The 22,035-nt window shown below is 37.5% G+C and overlaps 1 protein-coding gene across 2 annotated transcripts; it reads left to right on the top strand.

Moving 5' to 3' along the window:
• Nucleotides 1-260: 260 nt before the first annotated feature.
• On the top strand, nucleotides 261-20,986 carry ZNF658 (zinc finger protein 658). 2 transcript variants are annotated; one of them, XM_008711820.2, is made up of 6 exons: nucleotides 273-462; nucleotides 1,902-2,095; nucleotides 2,664-2,722; nucleotides 8,234-8,360; nucleotides 8,654-8,749; nucleotides 15,971-20,986. In XM_008711820.2, the coding sequence occupies exons 2-6, from the start codon at nucleotides 2,029-2,031 to the stop codon at nucleotides 18,880-18,882; spliced, it is 3,261 nt and encodes a 1,086-aa protein (XP_008710042.1). In that variant the 5' UTR covers nucleotides 273-462; nucleotides 1,902-2,028; the 3' UTR covers nucleotides 18,883-20,986. The 2 variants fall into 2 exon arrangements, with proteins under 2 accessions (XP_008710043.1, XP_008710042.1); XM_008711821.2 differs by lacking the exon at nucleotides 1,902-2,095 and having other exon boundaries at nucleotides 261-462.
• Nucleotides 20,987-22,035: the final 1,049 nt, after the last annotated feature.

Below are 22,035 nucleotides of genomic sequence, written 5' to 3'. Positions count from 1 at the left end.
TATTGGTTTCTCCAATTGTAGTCTTTTGCAGCTGTTATTTTTTTCCAACTAGGATTCAATCGAGAACCATGCTTTGCAATACGCTGTCATGTCATAAAGTTAAAGTCTAATCCACAATATCTGGGGATTCAGGAAAAGTCTCCAAAGGTCAGATCCAATTGTCACGTTCCAACTCACTAATTGAGGAGGAAACACTTCTAAAATTACTTCCTGCGGTCTCAAAGTTTCATGGGAAATGTAGTCTTAAACGCTATGGGCCTACCGCGCAGCACTCTGGGAACGGGTCCTGGGGCTCCTTCTGCGCAAGTGCACATGCAGCCGTGCTCTTTTCCGCCCGCCTTCCCTCGTTGAAAAAGGACGGCAATTCGGCTTCTTTGGGTGTCTGGGGGAGCAGAGGCTTTGCACTGGGACTGGGAGTACTGGGGACACGGCTCCGGGAGGCCTGGGGTCCTGCCAGTTCCGGTAGGTTTGTATGCGGCGTGCGCGAGTGAGAAGTCCTGGGAATTTCCCGGCGGGTCTTCCCTTCCCCCAACCCCTGTGTGCTTGCGGCGTCTGCTCCCGCCTGCTTCCGTGGCGCAGGTGGGGCTGCGTCCCCTGTCTGGAGAAGGTACCCCTTGCGGGCGCCGAGTGCAGAAACTGCAGGCAGTGGGAAGGGAATCCACCTTTATAATGTTTTCCATGAACATGAGGCTACTAACAATAGCTTGTGGAATTACTCTGAGAAATAAGGTGTTATCTGCAAAGCTTTTTGTCAAGTACTTGTGATAATCAGTGTGTAAGTTGCTATCACAAGACACTTTGTTTCCTTTGGTATTTCATTTAAGCCTCACAATTGCCTTATAAATATGCCATTTTAAAAAGTGAAAGGACTTTACTGGAGGCTCAATGGTACACACCAGGGCACAAAGCTGGTAGGTGGGAGAGGTTGGATGTAAATACAAGCAGATTTTATTCCCTACCTCTTGCTCTTCCCAGCATCCTTTCTGCCCCAAACAAAGAGTTACAACCTTTGGAGCTCTTAGCAGAGTAGCCTGTCCCCAGATTTCCAGAGATGTGATTGTGAAGCGAATATGGATAGAATCTCACAATGTGATGAAATCCTGGGATTTGTGGGTTCTTTTTAGAGCCCCTGGTCAAGAGACTCTTGAACTTTCCTGCACCGTCTAAGCTATCTCCATCCTCAAAGGCATAGTCTGATAATCTAATGCAGTGCTAGCCAATAGAAAGATAATGGAAACTAAATATAATTTAAATTTTTTTAGTATCAACAATAGAAAGAAAGAGATGAAATTAGTTCTACTGATGTGTTTAACTTAGTTTATCCAAGTTATTATTAACCACACTTCGGGTGTAGTAGTTGAACGCAGCGAATGGCTACATTACTGGAGAGTACTTGTAGTGAATTTCAAAGTCAGGTTTAGAGTGTTAAGTGCAGGTTTCAGATACAGTGAATTTGTTTCTCAGGCCCAGATTCCAGCCCCTCTGTAGTAAAGTAACTTCAGCCTGGAAAAAGAGAGCCCTAGGAACAACTGTCATTTAGAAGAACAGCTCTTCTGACAGGTTCCTCACTGGAGCTTCAGAGCAGAGGCAGAAGTTTCAAGAAAGGCACAGGTCCTGACTTGCTCCACCAGAAGCAGTTCTTGATCCCTGTATGGCATGAGTCAGACTTGGTGATCACACGCAGAAACCATCACAGACTGTGTGACCGTGGACATTGGACCAGCTTGCAGAAGGTGGTAGCCTGAGGTTGAGAGGGATGGGTGACTGTCAGGCTGTACAGGAAAAGGCACTTCACTGCATGGCTGGTAAGGACATGATGCCTAGGGAAGGTGTAACCTGCCAGAACTGATGAAATCCTAAACAACACCCAGTTTCCTTCATTCTCCCCTCATTCTTTCCAGATTCTGAGCTGCCCTCATACCATGTCCATAACCACATGTGGCATCTAGAGTTAAATGACAAAAGGACAGAAGAAAAGTTTTCTATATTAGACACTTTTGGAAGCTCTAAATATTGGGCCTGAAATGAATGATTTTTTGTAAAGACACCCAGGGCAGAATTAAGAACTTAAGCACAGTGCTGTTTACTTACACAGGTAAGTACTATAGGCATCTTAGAAATCTGTTTTAGAATTTGCAACCAAGTCAGAACAAAAAGTTAGGAAAAATATTTCTTGCATAAAGCATCCCATCTTTATTTTGAAGTTTTCTGGGGAAGCTCTAACTCAAGGTGTAAAGACAACACAAATTTGATTAACAATCCCATCTAAGTAGGGTTTTTTAAACAGCATTAGTTTAAATGAAGGTAGAAGGTTTTACCTTTGTATACCTGAATTTGTTTAACGAATATCCTCTTGTTTTATTTTATGTTTTTTGTTGTCGTTCGTACTTAGTCAGAAGGGGATATAAATTGTTAATTCAACGACTTCTGAGTTTCACAGCAGTGAAAATCCAAGATTAAGCCTATATAATCATACCGCACATTCACTTGTTCACGGACTACCTCTGTGTGGTCCTTCTTGTTCCCTCTCAAGAATGTCAAAAGGATATTCCTCTATAGGGAAACCTTTTTTCCAGCTGATGTTACGAGATTTTTACGTAAATGAAAATAGTTGTAAGGCAGAACAGGTTTCTCATGATCCTATTTCTCTTCCTCTTTCCCAGCTGAACCTTTTCATTTCTTTACATTTTTCAAGGAGCAGCAGAAAATGAACATAGTGCAGGTAAGTTCTATTTTTAATAATCTCTTTGTTTTATAGTGGATTTTATAAGGGCTTAAGAGTCTATTAATATGAAAAAGTAGAAATAGAAATGGATCAGATGCATTCAGAGATGGAAATACAGATGAGTAGCAGAGCAAAGGTGGGATGTTGATATGAAATTGGAGCTCCAAATTTATTTCTGAGTTTTGGTAGACTTGTCAGAATGTCAGACAAACCGTACTGCTTTAGAGGTTGACGTTTGGTGAGAGGATTAAGCAAACTGATACCTCATAGAACGTCAAAACATTTGAAGATAAAAAAGATCTTTATTTTTTGAGTACGTGATTTAGTTAACTTTTCAGTAATAACTGTAAAATAATATAGAACATTGTCTCTACTTGTTCTTCAATAAAAGTAGAAGATGTAGCACTAAATGTTACTTGGTCAGTTCTGTTTTCCAGAAACTCAAACACAGGGGTTGAATTAGACATTTTTTCTGTTGAATCAGCTGAATATCCTTAAAATTACTCTCCATAAATATTTTGAGTAACCATGATATTCAGGTTGCTTAGCAGTTTAAAATTGTGTTCTCTTTCAAATGTTTCAACACTTTCTATCTACACTTCAAACCTCTACATGATGCTTTGGTTTCTCTCCCCACTTGCCTGTCATATCCAGTGACCAGAGACTTGATTATAATCAAATCCACTGGGTCTGTGTAATTCTTTCCTTGCCTGACTTTTCTGTAGCATTTGCCTCTACTTCTCACTCTGTCCTGGAAAGTCTGTTTGTTAGTGTCCATGACACCCTCCACTGGCCCCATCCTTACAATGCTGATGTCTTTTAGAGTCATCTTCTTTCCTTTGTCCTTTCATGTGGTTCATTCCCACTTTCTGACCTTGGCCCTTTAATCTGCTCTATTAATCTTAGAATGGTTTCATTCTCTTTATTTTTTTTTTTAAGCTTTATTGAGATGCAGTTTGCATACCATGTGATTCACCCATTTAAAGTGTAGAATTCAGTAATGTTATAATATACTCACAGACTTGTGCAAATATCACCTGTCAATTTTAGAGCAGTTCCATCATCTAAAAAGCAACTCTACATTTTATCCCCTCTCGTTTGCTCATTTCCCCCAAGCCACCACTAACCTATTTTCTGTCTGTAAAGGCAGTGCTGAACCACTGCCTGTATTATTTCTTGTAGGGCAGTTCTGCCTGTGACAGATTTTGTATTTGTTTATCTGAGAAGGTTTTAATTTTTCTATTTTTGCTGGATATACAATTCTTGGTTGACAACTTTTTTCTTTCAGCACTTACTTATTTCACTGCCTTCTGTCCTCCATGGTTTCTGATTAGTAATCTGCTTTTAATACTGTTGTACATGATGAATCACTTCTTTCTTGTTGCTTTCAATATTGTCTGTCTTTATTGCTTGATGCTATACTATATTCCATTTTTTGTCATTATTTTTCTTTCTGTTTTTCTCACACTATGTAATTTCAATGGGCATATTGTCCAGTCTGTTCATTCTTTCTTTCACCTGCTCAAATCTGCTATAGAATCCCTCTGGTGAAATTTTGATTTAGTTATTATAGTTTTCAACTCTTGAGTTTCTATATAATTTCTATTTGTTGTTAAAATTTCTACCTCTTTATTGATATTCTTGATTTAGTGAAATATTTTTCTTTTATTTTCCTTTAGTCCTTGGACATTGTGTTTTTTCTAGGTATTTGACCTTATTTAATATGGCTGATTTAAGGTTATTGTCTAGTAGGTTCAATGTCTGCTTCCTTAAGAGCAGTTTCTATTGATTATACCTTTTCTGCATATGGGCCTTACTTTCTTGTTTCCTTGTTTACTGAACTCTTTTGTTGAAAATAGGATATCTTAAATAGAAGAATGTGCCTAGTCTAGAGATCAGAATTTCTCCCCTCCATTGGGGTCATTGTTGAAATTTATTTGTTCAGTGACTTTTTAAAAAATTCTGTAGAGCCTGTGTTTCTTTCATCTGAGGCAGCTGAAGTGTCTACAGAAGTTTCTTTAAATGCCTAGAACCAGTAAGTCTCCCAGTCTTTGCTAAGGGGCTCTGTGCATGTCAGGGAATTCTTCAAGTCAGACAGACGGTTTATAACTCTGCATTAGCTTGGACTTCCTTCTAATGCCAAACCTCAAGGTCACCTAGAGGTGACCGCTCAGGGCCTTCTCATACTTTTCCTGAGTATGCTCACAGCCTTAGGCATATGCACAGCCCTTTGCAAGTTTGCAGCCTCCTTGATTCTCAGGAATATATCAGAGCTTTTCAGAAACATTTATGGACATCTCATTGTCCAGCTTTTCCTTTCAAGCATCTTGATTAAGCCCTTGTTTGCCTCAGCTGTTAGCTACCACCTCAGGTAGCCATTAAGTTAAACAGATGCCTTTAGTTTTTGACAAATGATGAGTGAGGATAAGGCTTTGCACACTGAGCTCTGAGTTAGCTCAAATAAAGGCGTCCTTATAAGTGGGGTCTTTCAGGAAACCACCAAATGGGCCAAATAATGACTGTTATCTGTGAATGAGGCTTCGATGGATCTTCAACCCAGTTCTGCTGGTGTGGTTGCCAGGCTGCTGGTTGCAGACCATTGGTTGTCAAACTACTGCAGATTTGGAAAGAGAGGGGTGGGAACAGGGTAAGTTAAAAGGTCACAATGTCACCATTCTTACTATGATTCAGCTGTTTTGTTTTTGTTTTTTATAAATGTTTTACTTTGTTAGTTTTTATATTTTTTGCTAGTTTTTTTAAAAAGATTTTATTTATTTATTGAGAAAGCAAGAGAGCGTGTGAGTGGGGGGAAGGGGCAGAGGGAGAGAGAGAGAGAATCTCATGCAGACTCAGTGCTGAGCATGGAGCCTGATGTGGGGCTTGATCCCATGACCCCAAGATTATGACCTGAGCCAAAATCAAGAGTTGGACGCGTAGCCACCCAGGTGCCCCAAGTTTTGCCAGTTATTTCATAGTTTTTATGAAGGAGAAAATTTTTTGGATCCTTAACCGTTTTTATTTATGTCACTTGTTAGCTTTTTTTTTTTTAATCCAAGTGACCTTATGAAGTCAGATATTAAAGAGATTTGCAAAAATGACAGCAGTGCCACTTTTCTCACTAATTTTTTTAGCTTTGGAGAATATAATTATCTTTTCTTTTTTAGATTAAATTTCATGAGAGGTGTTCCTGTTCTTTTATTTATTTGTTTTAGTTACCAGCTACTACTACTGAGTTTCACATGCAGGAGGTACTCAGTACTGCTGAAGACATGAATGAATAAATAATTGGATACGTAACACTGAGGGGAAAAAAGAAACTTGTTTCTGTCCTATTATCTTAGTTTTCTTCCCTTGCTTTTCTACTTTTAATTGTGATAAGAACACTTAACAGGAGACCTGCCATCAGCACATTTTTGTGTGTATAATACTGTATTGTTAACTACAGGGATGATGTGGTACGGCACATCTCTGGAACTTGATGATTTTGCATAACTGAAACTTTATACCTGTTGAACAGCAACTCCCAAGTTCCCCTGCCTCCCAGCGCCTTTGAAGTCTTTTGTTGTGGAAATTTTCCCTTTTCACATTTTCCAAGATTCTGCCCTTTCCTGACTCCTATTACTTTTCAGAAAGCTTTTTCTTTGGCTTTGTGGCTTATACTTTTTCTGCCAGCCTTTTTAATACTCATCCTTCCCTAAATGTTATTTGGTATTTTTCTTTCCTCAGGCCCGTATAGGATGTGTAGCATATAGCTCAAATTGCTGTCTGATTGCCTCTTAAAATTTTAGTACCATCTTCATTGCTAGTAACTCCTAAGTGCTTGTCTTCATCCTTAGACTCCCTTCTGTATTCTAAAACCATGTGTATATCAGTTTAAGGGATAGTCCCAGCTTTATGTTCACAGACCCTTCAGGAGCAACTTGAACAGATGTGTCTTGCTAAAACTTCTAACACGTTTTTTTCCCTTTTGTTTCCTAAATGTCAGTGTTTGGCACCAGCATTCCAGAAGCTGCTCATTTAATTAGACTGGGTGGTTGTACAAGAAAGTAGTTATAAATTGGTTGCTGCTGCCACGTTGTGATCATATCCCTATCCTCATATTCCTTATATTCATTGCTGTTACTTCAGTATAAATAAGTAAATTCACTTATATTGGTTTCTGTGATTCCAAATCCTTGGTAAGTTGCTCTTTGCTCTTCATGAGCTCTAGATTTATATATCTTTATATATGTGTTTATACCTAAATTTGATCATGTAAAATATCTGCACACCTTGCATGTTATCTTCTTTGTCTCCTGTTATTTACAGTGATAATGTCTAAGGAGGGAATGAACATCTTAGAATTCTCTAGAATACCCACAGTACCTTGGGATGAAGAGGAAGAGTTGTAGGAAATCTCTTTACATTGATTTTTTTTTTGTCTTAAAAAAATCTATAACTCATAAACAGATATAAATGAATTATAGTAAGTTAAAAGCCTTTATAACTGAGCAACTCCACAGTTAAAGACAAAATTAGGTCAGAAATAGGTGTCTTTATACAAGTGGCTAACAGACACTGAAAAAATTGTTCAAAATCATTAGCCATCAGGGAAATTCAAATCAAAACCACATTGAGATACCACCTTATGCCAATTAGAATGGCAAAAATAGACAAGGCAGGAAACAACAAATGTTGGAGAGGATGTGGAGAAAGGGGATCCCTCTTACACTGTTGGTGGGAATGCAAGCTGGTACAGCCACTCTGGAAAACAGTGTGGAGGTCCCTTCAAAAGTTAAAAATTGAGCTACCCTATGATCCAGCAATTGCACTGCTGGGTATTTACCCCAAAGATACAGACGTAGTGAAGAGAAGGGCCATATGCACCCCAATGTTCATAGCAGCATTGTCCACAATAGCTAAATCATGGAAGGAGCCGAGATGCCCTTCAACAGATGACTGGATTAAGAAGATGTGGTCCATATATACAATGGAATATTACTCAGCCATCAAAAAGAACGATTTCTCAACATTTGCAGCAACATAGACGGCACTGGAGGAGATTATGCTAAGTGAAATAAGTCAAGCAGAGAAAGAGAATTATATGGTTTCACTCATTTATGGAACATAGGAAATAGCAGGAAGATCAGTAGGAGAAGGAAGGGAAGAATGAAGGGGGGTAAACAGAAGGGGGAATGAACCACTAGAGACTCTGGACTCTGGGAAACGAACTGAGGGCTTCAGAGGGGAGGGGGTGGGAGATTGGGATAGGCCGGTGATGGGTATTAAGGAGGGCACATATTGCATGGTGCACTGAATGTTATACGCAAAGAATGAATCATGGTCAAAAACTAAGGATGTACTATATGATGACTAACATAACAAAAAATTATTATTAAAAAAAAGAAATAGGTGTCTTTGATAACCATGTCTTTTGGAGCTTAAGAGTAAATAGGAAAAGTAGTAATTCTCAAAGATATTTTCTTTGTCCCATAATTCTGAATCTTTGAAAACAATGTGTTGTTACAGGGATCCATGTCATTTGAAGATGTGATTGTCGAATTTACCCAGGATGAATGGCAGTACATGAGCCCTGCACAAAGGACCCTGTACAGAGATGTGATGCTAGAGAACTATAGCCACCTCATCTCAGTGGGTGAGCAGACCTTATCATGTGACTTCATCTAAATTAAATTTCCTTTTTTTTAAAGTTATCAAAACACATGGACTCCTTGTAGAGATTAATGTTGTACTGGCTTTTGAGTAAGAGGTCTAAGGTACCTGAAGCCTTTAGGAAATAGACACACGTTTATGTTATTCCTTTCCCGTGGGATACTTCAAATGAGCACGCTTATTTTGCTGCTTTTGTTGCTGAATCTTTCTCCACCTTTGGAAACCAACAAGCCCATGGATCTGGTATATATATACCTTCAATTGTCATGTTTACAGGGTACTGCACCACCAAACCTGTGATGATCTTCAAGTTGGAGCAAGGAGAAGAACCCTGGTCCTTAGAGGAAGAATTCCTAAACCAGATGTACCCAGGTGGGTGACCACTGACAGAAGGAGACACTTGGGGTAGTTAAACTTTTAGGGGAATACCTTTGAAAGTTTTGTTTGGTTGGTTGGATTGGTTTACCCTTTTAAACAGCTCTATTGAGATACTATTTACATATCGCACAATCCACCCATTTAAAGGGTATAATTCAGTGGCTTTTCATATATTCAGAGATATGTGTAAATATCACTACAGTCAATTTTCATCACCTCAAAAGGAAATTTCATAACCCTTTAGTTATTACCTCCCTATCCTCCTGTCCCCTACAGCCCCAGCAATCACTAATCTACTTTCTGTCTTTCTGCCTCTTGCAGATATTTCATGTAAATGCAGTCACACATTATGTGGTCTTTTATGATTGGTTTATTTCACCTAGGATTGCAAGGTTCATATGTATCAGTACTTCATTCATCCGTTGTATGGCAAAATAACGTCTCATTGTATGTATTTGCCACATTTGTTTGTCCATTCTTCATTCAATTGACATTTAGGATTCTACCTTTTGGCTATTGAATAATGCTGATAGAAACATTCATTTACCAGTTTTTGCATGGATTTTTTTTTCCCCTGGACCTAACGCTTTTATTTCTCTTATTGAGTTACACTTGATTCAAATTGCTGGGTTGTGTGGTAACTGTTCAAGAATTTCCAGACTATTTTCCACAGTGCCTGTCTGTTTTTCTTTCCTAATGACAGCATATGAGGATTCTAATTTTTCCACATCTTCACCAACACTTCTTATTATCTGACTTTTTTATTCTAGCCATCCTAGTAGATGTGAAGTGGTATATCATTGAAGTTTTGATGTGCATTTCTGTACTAGTCATTTGGCCTGGCATAATAAATACCATAGTCTGGGTGGCCTAAACAACAGAAATTTATTTCTCATAGTTCTGGAAGCTAAAAGTCCAACATCAGGGTGCCAACATGATTAATTTCTGGTGAGGCTTCTTCCTGGCTTGCAAATGACTGCCTTCTGACTGTGCCCTCATATGGCCTTTCCTCTGTGCTTTCATGGAGAGACAGCTGTGATGTCTCTTCCTGTTCTTTCAAGGACACCAGGCCTATAAGAATTCGAGCCCCGCCCTTATGAACTCATTTAGCCCTAATTTCCCCAAAGGCCTTACCACCAAACATAGTTAAATTGAGGGTCAGGGCTTCAACATATGGATTTGGGGAGAGAGATAATTCAGTCCATAACAATTTGCCTGGTCACTAGTGATGTCAAGCATTTTTTTCATGTGCTTATTGGTATTTTTGTGTACACTGATGAATTCAGGAACTTCAAAATTTTTAGTTTCAATATAATTCTTAGAGCAAAAGAGTAAAATCATCCTAAGTGTGTTTACTGAAAGTTTTTGTTGTGTGTCTGTTTTTGTGTTGTGTGTCTTTTCAATCAGAGAACATAATTTTTAGATTAAGCATGTTTCCTAGTCACTAGATATAAATTATTTGTTCGTATTGGTTAACTAAAAAAGATACCCCGAAATAAGTATATTTGAAAGAGGAGCGCCTGGGTGGCACAGCAGTTAAGCATCTGCCTTCGGCTCAGGGCGTGATCCTGGCGTTATGGGATCGAGCCCCACATCAGGCTCCTCCGCTATGAGCCTGCATCTTCCTCTCCCACTCCCCCTGCTTGTGTTCCCTCTCTCGCTGGCTGTCTCTATCTCTGTCGAATAAATAAATAAAAATCTTTAAAAAAAATGAATAGTAAAGTTATTAAGTCAAAAATGAAATAATTTAGAGTTTCATGTTATTCAGGCTTTAATTTAGGCAATAAATGCAGTAACTTAGGGGCTCCTGGGTGGCTTGTCGGCTAAGCATCTGCCTTCAGCCCAGGTCATCATTTCAGGGTCCTGGGATTGAGCCCTATGCCAGGCTCGCTGATCAGTGGGAAGCCTGCTTCTCCCCCTGCCCCACACCTCACTCATGCTCTCTCTCTCTCTCTCTCAAATAAATAAATAAAATTTTTATAAATACATAAGTAAAAAATGCATTAATGTAAAAGAAGACCCTCTTTTCTTTTTTTTCAAGATTTTATTTATTTATTCGACAGAGATAGAGACAGCTAGCGAGAGAGGGAACACAAGCAGGGGGAGTGTGAGAGGAAGAAGCGGGCTCCCAGCGGAGAAGCCTGATGTGGGGCTCGATCCCAGGACCCTGGGATCACGCCCTGAGCTGAAGGCAGATGCTTAATGACTGAGCCACCCAGGCGCCCAAAATACCCTCTTTTCAAGAGCACAGGTTAACGTAAACCCTTAAGCATTTGAATGACTGCACCAAACAGTATCATACCAGCTGTAATAAAACACAAAATAATGGGGTTCTAAGAATTTAAAATTCACCAGAATTAGGAGATAATAATGTACCTCATCTGATGAAAGATACTATGAACATTAAATAAGTAGGCCTATATGGGATGTAAATGATATTTCTGTTAGAGTGAATCAGGGGCACCTGGGTGGCTCAGTTGGTTAAGTGACTGCCTTCGGCTCAGGTCATGATCCTGGAGTACCAGGATTGAGTCCCTCATCTTTCCCCTCCCTTCTCCCTCTGACCCTCCCACCTCTCATGCTCTTTCTCTCTCTCTCTCTCTCTCTCAAATAAATAAAATCTTAAAAAAAAATTGAACCATATATTTGTACATGTATCCTGAGATCAAAGAACAAGCCTTTCATGTTCCCGTAGATTAATTATAAGATAGTGAAAATATAATGTTAATCTAGAAAGAAAGCCATTAACTCCAACAAATTAGAATCCCATAAATAATATTCTCAACATATTTTGATAAATCTAGAAATTAATAAGATGAGTAAACAAAAAACTCAACATGCGTATTTTTAAAATTATCTCTTTTAAACAGTGTATTAAAAAGATATCAAGTCCAAAGTTGTGTGACACTTATAAAATTGCATATTATAAACTTTATGATATAGCTAAATTAGTGAACAGAGGTAAATTGGTAGTCTAGTAATAAGCAAGAGCAATAACAAAAATATACTAACGCAAGCAGTATTTAAAAGTGAAAATAAAAATTAATAAACTGGAAGATTGAGAAATTATAGAATCTTTCTTAGAATTAAAAAAAACCAGTAAAATGGATGGAATTTTAGCTAACCCTAACAAAGACAAAAGAAGCACTTATATAATGAATTCAAAATTATAAATATTTAATGCAATACCAAAATCTCATTCATAGGAGTGTTGTGGTAGGATTTGCTCTATCACATATGTAAAGCTCTGAGAGTTAAGTAGTATGGAACTGGAAGTGGATAGTTGAATAAAGTGAAACAAAAGAAAGCTCAAGGAAAAAAACATACACTTCATAGATAATTGTTTTTGGTAGATGGCACTATCACCACAAAACAGTGGAGAAAAGAATCCTACAGTAACTTTATGGATCTAAACAAAAAATGGGATTCAGGTGGCTTAAAGGCCTGATTTTTTTCAAAGCAAAACTAGAAATATTCTGTAGGATAATAAGGAGAGTGTATTCGTGACTCTGCTTGGGGAAGAAATTAATAAGATATAAAAGTATTAACCAAGGGAAAGATGGAATAAACGCATTCCATTTTATTCTCCATTAAGTACAGGTAAGTGTATGTGTGTGTGTGTATCTATACATACTTCTGTATCGCTATATATGTGTGTATCGATATACATATGGTACATATATGTAGAATAAATGTAATATTCTGAAAGATTACAGAACGTTGAAGGTGAGCTAGAGACAGTGGCACCGGATGAAATACAGGGTGGTGGTGTTAGGAGAAGGCTGGTGGGGACCCTGGTATCTCACCCCTCCCCACTGTTAATGTGGTAACCTGCTCTTCCAATTCCCAGAGGTGTCAGTGGAGGTTTAGTGGGGAACATGGGCTGCTCTCCACGTTTGGCAGTAGTGAAGCTTCATTCTGCTTCTTCTGTTGGCAGGATTTCAGAGGAGGTTGGCTGAAATTGAATGGTAATTTTGATAAGTACAGTTTATTAATTTTCTCATAAAGATCATGTATTTGTTGTTCTATCTAGAAATATCCAAACTCAGAGTAAGACAGATTTATTCATATGTCTTCTAGAAATTTTTAAATTTCACATTTTACATTTTGTGATTCATTTGGTGTTAGTTCTCATAGACAGGATGGGATATGTATCGTTTAAATTTTTGAAAAGCAGAATCCAGTTATTCTAGCACCATTTATTGAAAAGATTATCCTTTCTCTACTGAATAGCATTTCCATTGTTCTTAGAAAATGGATAAATGTCTATTTTGTACATACTACATAAGTTTATGTGTGTGTATATTTGTACTTACATTTTCCACATTTAAGATTGTATTTCTGTGGTATCTGTATTTTTTTATTCATCTACATCTGTCCTTATGCCAATACCACATTAATGTTACTATTCTAGGTTCTTAATTAGACCTTGAAATCAGTTAATGTGAGTCCACCAACTTCTTTATAAACTTAAAACGAGCTTTTTGATATTTACAAAAAGCATGCCAGCTTTTCAACTGGGATTGTATTGAATTAATAGATCAAATTAAAGAGTTTTAGCATCTTAAAATCCAATCCATAAAGAAGTGCACATCTCCTTTTATTTATGATTTCTTTGATTCCTTTTATCAGTAGTTTTTGGAATATAGATACCAAGTATTTTGGGTTTTGTTTTTAGCACCATGGTAAATTATATTCTTTGATTTAAAATTCCAATAATTGTTTGTATATGATTGGCTTTTGTATATCAGCTTTGTATTTTGCCCTTGCTGAAAACACTTATTAGTTAAGGAGCTTTTTTTAAAGATCTTTTTCTGGTTCTCTCTGTTGATTTCGCATCTTTTATTTCTATCCTTGCTGTACAGCATCGGTGGGAGCTTCCAGTACAGTCTGGAATAGTACTGAGGCTAGACACCCGTGTTTTTCCAGTCTTAGGGTTTACGTATTCAGTCTTTTAAGTATGATGTTAGCTATATGCTTTTTGTAGACTTCCTTTACAATAGGTTAAGGGATGGATTTTGAATTTTGTGAAATATTCTTTGCCCTAAATTATTTGATTATATGGTTTTAATTCTTTAGATAATTAATATGATCATTACATTGATTTTTAAATATCTCAACAGTTTGTATTCTTGAGATGAATCCCCCTTGATCCTGATAAATCATTTCTTGTCTATATTGCTTTGGGGTTTTTAAATTTTATTTAATTATTTGTTTATTTATTTTTGAGAATTTTTACATTTGTCATGAGGGTTATTGGTCTGTAGGTTTCTTGTATTTTCTAGAAGAGATTATGTAACATTGGTATTCTTTTGGGGTTTTTGTTGTTGTTGTTGTTGTTTTAACTTTTGGCAGAATTCACTAGTTACTGCCTTTTAATCCTGGAGCTGTTTCGTGGTCACATACTTGTTGACCACATATTCAGTTTCTTAAATAGATACTGATCTATTCATGTTATGTCTTCCTTCTTGAGTGAATTTGGTAGTTTTTTTTTTTTAATGAAACATCCATTTCACTTAAATTGTCAAATTTATGGGCACAGTTTCCTTTAATATTCTTTTATTATCTTTTTAGTGTCTGTTGTATCAGTAATTATGTCTTCTCTTGCATTTTTTTCTGATATTAATACTGTGTGTCTTTTTTCCTCTTTTGGTTTAAATCATTTTTTAAAAAAATCTTCAGTGAACTAAGCTTTGGTTTGATTGATTTTTCTCTGCTTTCCTTGTTCAGTTTCATTGTCTTTTTTAGTCTTCATTATTTTCTTCCTTTTGCTTTCTTTAGATTTATTTTGTTCTCTCTCTCTCTCTTTTGTTAGGATATATTAGTCACCATACAGTACATCATTAGTTTTTTGTTTTTTTTTTTTTAATTTGTTCTCTTTGTCAAGTTTCTTAAAGTGGAACTGGGTAACTGCTTGGAGTCTTTTCTAATATAAAAAAATGTAAGCTATAAATTTATCTCTGAGCACTACTTTAGCTCCATCCCACAGATTTCTATATGTCCTAAACATCATTTGTTCTCATTCAATTCTAACTATCTTAATTGCCTATGAAATTTTCTCTTTGACCAATGGGTTAATTAGAAATCTATTAATTTACAAATATTTTGTGTTTCTTCAGGTGACTTTGTGTTACTGATTTCTAATATAATTTCTTGATGGCCTGAGAGTATACTTTGATTTCTGTTCTTTTATATTTGTGAAGTTTTTTCTTGCAGTATATAGAATGTGGTGTGCTGTGATGAATGTTTCATGTGCATTTGAAAGTAATGTAAATTAAACTGTTTTTAAATGTACTACATTCTTGGGTTTTGAGAGCATGGTTATTCCAAATGCTGTTTCCATCCCTTCTAGCTGTAATATTGCAGTATTCCTGCCTCTTTTCCCTTCTTTCCTTCCCCTACCTGCTGTATTGCCATAAGTGCCCTAAAACAACAGATTTATTGCTTTTGTTATTGCAGATTCCATAGAATAGATAGGAATGTGGTTCCAAGGAAGAATTTTGGTTTGGCTCTTACGATCCCTAAATGTCCCGTGGATAGAACTTTCTTAGGATTCTTCATGATCTTTCTAGTGAGGTCTTCGTTTTGGCTCATGGAAAGAAATTTTCTAAGAGTGTGTAGTCCTTCATACCTGTGGCAGTGGAACTTTCATTCCCTGTTGAACCTATTTTCATTTGGCTTGAGCAGGGTGGGTATTGTCAAAAAGATTTTATGTTCTGTTAAACCACCTTCTTTTAGACCTTTGGTTAGAAGGAACAGGCTTGTAGCTCTTTTTGTTATGTATATTGTTGACTTTGGATTGCCCAGTGCCCCATATAAGATATATGGGAAGTAGAAAGAACAGCCTTGGAATCCTCTGCTATGTCACTTCTTGAGTTCCAAAGTCCACATTCCATTTTGTAGCATCTTATTTACTTACTATTGATTTAGTTATTGATTTATTGATTGTACAGGGATTTGTTAATTGTAAGAGGGAGGACTTGGGAAGAAAGGAGCTAGCTACTCAGTCTTGTCCAGCACTGGAAATAATACCTGTTTTCTTTAAACAACATGGATGAGGAAAAAGTATATCTGTCTTTTCTGTATGTACATGAATTATTGATCTTTGGAAATGTGACCTGTAACAGAATATAATACATAACAAACATATGGCTGTAAGTTCCTCTCCATAAGAAATATAAGATATAAAGATGTTTTCAATTTTTCTCATTTTAGGATATTTCAGTGTTGGTATTCACATTGAGAGGAACCAGGAAAAACAAGAGAAACCTCTGTGGCAAGTAATATTCACTGATAACAAAACATTGAGTAAAGAAGGGCAGAAAGTTTTAGAAAAACCATTTACTGTGGATATAACTCCAAATTCTTCTGGAAAAATGCCCTGTAAATGTGACTCATGTAGAATGAATTTGCCAGTTGTTTCTGAATTAATTATTTGTGATGGAAACTATTCAAGAAAGAAGGCTGGTTACATGAATGTATGTAAAAAGTTGCAGCTTGATATTAAACATGAGAAAATTAATACTGGAGAGAAATCTTACAGTTATAATAAAAACATGAAACCTCTCAGTAATAAGAAAGATCATCAGAAACTTCAAAGCCTGGAGCAATCTTTTGAATGTAATGAATTTGGGAAAGTTTTACATGATACAACTCTCTGTGTTATAGGAGAGGAATCTTATAAGGATGATGAATTTAGGAAAAATTGTGATAAAGCAGCTTTATTTAACTACATGAGAACTGGCACAAGAGAGAAATGCTTTGATCTTAATGAATGTGGGAAATCCTATGACAAAACCACCACTGTGAAATACAATAAAGTTCACATGGCTATGACAAACTCTGAATATAATGAACGTGGGAATAACTTCAGCAGAATCTTACCTCTCACTCAATCTCAGAGAACTGTTAAAGAACAGGGTGCTTTTGCAAGCAATAAATGTGATGAAAACTTGAGCCAGAGCTCAACGCATATAGTACAAAAAACGACACAAATTAGAGATGAATTTTGTGCATATAATGGATGTATAAATGCCTTCTACCAGAAATTAGACCTTATAGTATGTCAGAGAACTCACAAAGAGGAACTCTACCAATGTGATAAATTTGGGCAGTCCTTCCATCAAAACTCAGCCCTCAGTGTACATCAGCAAAGTGAAACTGGAGAGAAGTCATTTGAATGTAATGAATGCAGGAAATCCTTTCATCAGAAAGCAAAACTAATTCATCATCAAAGGACCCATTCAGGGGAGAAACCTGAGGAATGTGAGGACTGCAGGGAATCTTTTTGTTCAAGTTCACACCCTATTCATTATCCTGGAACTGATATGAGGGTCAGTCTCTATGAATGTAATAAATGTGGGAAAACTCTCTGTCAAAAGTCAAACATCCATGAAAATCTGACAGTTCACATAAAGGATTATCATAACAGTGGATGTGGGAAATCTTACAAGAAGTCTGCTCTCATAGTACACCAAAGAACACACACAGGGATGAAACTCTATCAAAGTAATATACGTGGGAAAACATTCTCCAAGATGGTACATCTCAAAGAACATCAGAGAATTCACACAGGGGAGAAATCCTACAAATGTATTCAATGTGGGAAAACTTTCTCCAAGACATCACATCTCAGAGCACATCAGAGAATTCACACAGGAGAAAAACCCTACAAGTGTATTGAATGTGGGAAAACTTTCTCCCACAAGACACACCTTAGTGCACATCAGAGAATCCATACTAGGGAGAAACCCTATGAATGTAACAGATGTGGGAAAACTTTTGCTGATAATTCAACCCTCAGAGCACATCAGAGAATTCACACAGGGGAGAAACCCTATGAGTGTAATGAATGTGGGAGGTCCTTTGCCCACATATCTGTTCTCAGAGCACATCAGAGAATTCATACAGGTGAGAAACCCTATGAATGTAATGACTGTGGGAGATCTTTTGCCCATAATTCAGCCCTTAGAGCACATCAGCGAATTCACACAGGGGAGAAACCTTATGAGTGTAGTGACTGTGACAAAACTTTTGCCCATAATTCAGCTCTCAGAGTACATCAGAGAATTCACACAGGGGAGAAACCATATGAATGTAATGAGTGTATGAAAACATTTGCCCATAATTCAGCTCTCAGAGCACATAAAAAAATTCATACAGGGGAGAAACTCTATGAATGTAATGAATGTAGGAAAACTTTTTCACAGAAGACACATCTCAGCACACATCAGAGAATTCACACAGGGGAGAAACCTTATGAATGTAGTGAGTGTGGGAAAACCTTCTCTCAGAAATCGTACCTCAGTGGACATGAAAGAATTCACAAAGGTGAAAAACCTTATAAATGTAATGAATGTGGGAAAACTTTTGTTTATAAGGCAGCCCTCATAGTCCATCAAAGAATTCACACAGGAGAGAAACCCTATGAGTGTAATGAATGTGGGAAAACTTTCTCCCAAAGAACACACCTCTGTGCACATCAGAGAATCCACACAGGGGAGAAACCTTATGAATGCAAGGAATGTGGGAAAACTTTTGCTGATAATTCAGCCCTGAGGGCACATCAGAGAATTCACACAGGGGAGAAGCCCTATGAGTGTAATGAATGTGGGAAAACTTTCTCCAAGACCTCACACCTCCGGGCACATCTGAGGACTCAAACAGGCGAGAAACCCTACGCATGTGATGAATGTGGGAAAACTTTCTCCCAGAAGTCATATGTTATTGCACATCAGAGAATTCATACAGGGGAGAAACCCTATGAATGTAATATATGCGGGAAACCTTTTGCCCATAATTCAACCCTCAGAGTACATCAGAGAACTCACACAGGTGTAAAATCCTATGAATGTAATGAATGTGGGAAGACTTTCTCCCAGAAGTCACACCTTAGTGCACACCAGAGAATTCACACAGGGGAGAAACCCTATGAGTGTAATGAATGTGGGAAAGCTTTTGCACAAAATTCAACTCTCAGAGTACACCAGAGAATTCACACAGGAGAGAAACCCTATGAATGTAATGAATGCAGGAAAACTTTTATTCGTAAGGCAGCTCTTAGAGTACATCACACCAGAATGCACACCAGAGAGGAAACCCTTACATGTGAATTTGGGAAGTCCTGAAGGGACTCATACCTTAGTTGATAACACACGGTAAAAAAGCTCGTGTCACAGACTGGCAGATTGTTTCCCTTAAACATTTCCTTTTCCACTAGGCACATAGTTTGCCTAATTTCCCAGTCTGTCTTTCATTTGAGTGATACTGGTCATGGACTATGACACTATTACATTTAAGCTAAGTCTACCCTTCAAAAGTCACCTTACATTCTTGCTGTCCTATGTTATGTTGGAATAGAGATATTTCCAGGGCAGACTAGGCATGTGTGTTAAACATGGTAGAACACAAGGTGAAAGAAGCCAAAATCTGAATAACTGGGTGGAACAGTTCTCCACTAAAGAGCTTCACAAGTTGGCTTAGGAAAAAAAACAACAACAACAAACAAAAAAACAAAAAAAAAACTGTACACTGTTGAGCTCTTCAAGATTTTGTTCTATTGGTTAAATGCACATAGCTTAGCTAACTCTCTTACAATGGGACAAAACCCTATGAATATTATTTCAGAAGACCTATGAAATTCAGCCTGTCATCGTACATCAGAGATTTGACCTGAGGAAGAAAACTGTCAATATCCTGACTGGAAGCTTTTGTTAAAAATTAGAGAAATCTCAGGGAAAAACATAAAAGCCTTTACTACATATTAAACATCAGATAATTAAGATTCGACCCAAATCTTATATTTTGATAAACGTTATTTTTTAACAAATGTTGCAAATTTGCTTCAGATAATTTTTTTCCTGACGAAATGTATGTTTCAGAATTGAAGATAAAATCTTCACCTAGAACTGATGTACCTAAATTTGTGATTTATATGTAACATCAAGTTTTATAGAAAATATATAATAAAATATTCTATACACGAACTCAACATGGAATGTGAAGTTTTAAAGATGGAGGAATAATTTGAATTCTGTGGACAAGACGAATAAATGTTTGTGGCTAGTCTCTGAGCTGTGTCGTACACCTATTTCAGTTTATGTAACAGTATTCATTACTGCTGATGAGTTCTAGTAGAAGGCAGCAGCCACACCTGCTATGGAACCTGTCCACTTTCCTTTTTTGAGTTACGGTTTACGTTCTGTTGGCTTCCCTCAGCTTGATGCTGTTGATGCTATGAAATTTTGGCCTGCCTGCTGTGTCTGCCTGGTAGTGTAGCCCTGTTTTTCTAGGATATTGGAGATCCATAAGATTTCCTATTTCCTTGTGTGTATGAATTTTTGTGTGGGTAGGTGGGCTGGATGATTCTTACATGTTTTTTGGCCTTCGTTATATCCCACTAGTGGTTTATTTTGTACTGTGTAATTATAAAGGACATCATATCCTCACTCCTCCTGTGTGCATATAGCCTACACATCTTGTGTAGGATCTTTTTCCAACCTCATAATGCGTGCTCACATTATGCACCTTATGCAGCATTGCAAACCATTGTTATTTTTCTTCTGCTTGGACAGCAGGTTTTGGAATTGAAAAAGGCTACTTTCATGTCATAAGTACCACATTAGTTTTAAAAAGCAGACTAACTTTTGAGGGAATAATTTAGTGTTGCATAGTTTTAGTCAAAATATTGCTTAGTCTGTTGTCATTTGAGGCTACATGATTTGGTCAGCACAAAGAAGAATAAATGCAGCCCTCATTTTTCAAAACCTGAAATATAAAATTTCTCTCAACTTCGGACATGTTGCTGTCTGCAAGTGTGATCTGGTAGATTGAGCATGAGGACAATAAGTCAGTTGATTCCCTGAATAAGTTTTCTATTCCCAATCCCCTGCTGATACTGTCAGGGGAAATAATGGCATACCTTTAGCATTAATTGGAGAATAGGTACTTCTTTGACACTGGGTTGTTACCACTCAGCAGCATCACTGCCAAGGAAAAGAGCCTGTACTAAGAGCTCACCCTGTTGAATGAAGGCTGTATCATACACCAGGCACTGAATCAGCACTCCTTGTGGCAAGGAGGTTCCAGCAGATAAAGTATTTGCATCTCCTCAGTCTCTGACACCTTGATGCAACTTCAGCTTAGTGCACAATGTTCAAAGGTAAATGGTAGGGGGAAAAAAATCTCTTACTGCATGCCTGATTTTTTGGAAAACTATATATGAAAAGGAAATTATCAAACCTGGAGTACTGTTAAAAAATTAATTCCAGGGGCGCCTGGGTAGCGCAGTCGTTAAGCGTCTGCCTTCGGCTAAGGGCGTGATCCCGGCATTCCGGGATCGAGTCCCACATTGGGCTCCAACGCTGGGAGCCTGCTTCTTCCTCTCCTACTCCCCCTGCTGTGTTCCCTCTCTCGCTGCCTGTCTCTCTGTCACATAAATAAATAATCTTTTAAAAAAATTAACTTCAGTTTAGAATAGTTTAAAATTTAAATAAAAATTACCGATACTATATGCTCCTCACTCAGTTTCTCTTACTAACATCTTACTCTGCTATATTTGCCTTAACTAAGTAATGACACTGATACATTATTAAATAAACATCATTTTTCAGATTGCACTGGTTTTTCTTTCTTTTTTTTAAAAAAAAGATCTTATTTATTTAAGAGAGAGTGAGTGGTAGGGAGAGGGAGAGAGAATTTGAGGCAGGCTCCACACACAGTGCAGATCCTGACATGGGGCTCAGTCCCACAGCTGCGAGATCATGACCTGAGCCAAAATCAAGAGTTGGATGCTCAACCAACTGAGCCACCCAGTCACCCCTTTCCCTAATATTTTTATTTTTTTATTATTTTTTAATGATTTTTTATTATATTATGTTAGTCACCATACACTACATCCCCGGTTTCCGATGTAAAGTTCGATGATTCATTAGTTGCGTATAACACCCAGTGTACCATGCAATACGTGCCCTCCTTACTACCCATCACCAGTCTATCCCATTCCCCCACCCCCCTCCCCTCTGAGGCCCTCAGTTTGTTTCTCATAGTCCATAGTCTCTCATGCTTCATTCCCCCTTCTCATTACCCCCCCTTTCTTTATCCCTTTCTTCCCCTACCGATCTTCCTAGTTCTTATGTTCCACATATGATAATTGTCTTTCTCTGCTTGACTTATTTCACTTAGCATTATCTCCTCCAGTGCCATCCATGTTGCAGCAAATGTTGAGAACTCCTTCTTTCTGATAGCTGAGTAATATTCCATTGTATATAAGGACCACAACT

The sequence above is a fragment of the Ursus maritimus genome, unplaced genomic scaffold (assembly GCF_017311325.1).
Source record: "Ursus maritimus isolate PB19 unplaced genomic scaffold, ASM1731132v1 scaffold_34, whole genome shotgun sequence".
NCBI classification, from domain to species: domain Eukaryota; kingdom Metazoa; phylum Chordata; class Mammalia; order Carnivora; family Ursidae; genus Ursus; species Ursus maritimus.
The sequence above is the reverse complement of the archived record's forward strand: the minus strand, read 5'-3'. Positions and strand labels throughout refer to the sequence as shown.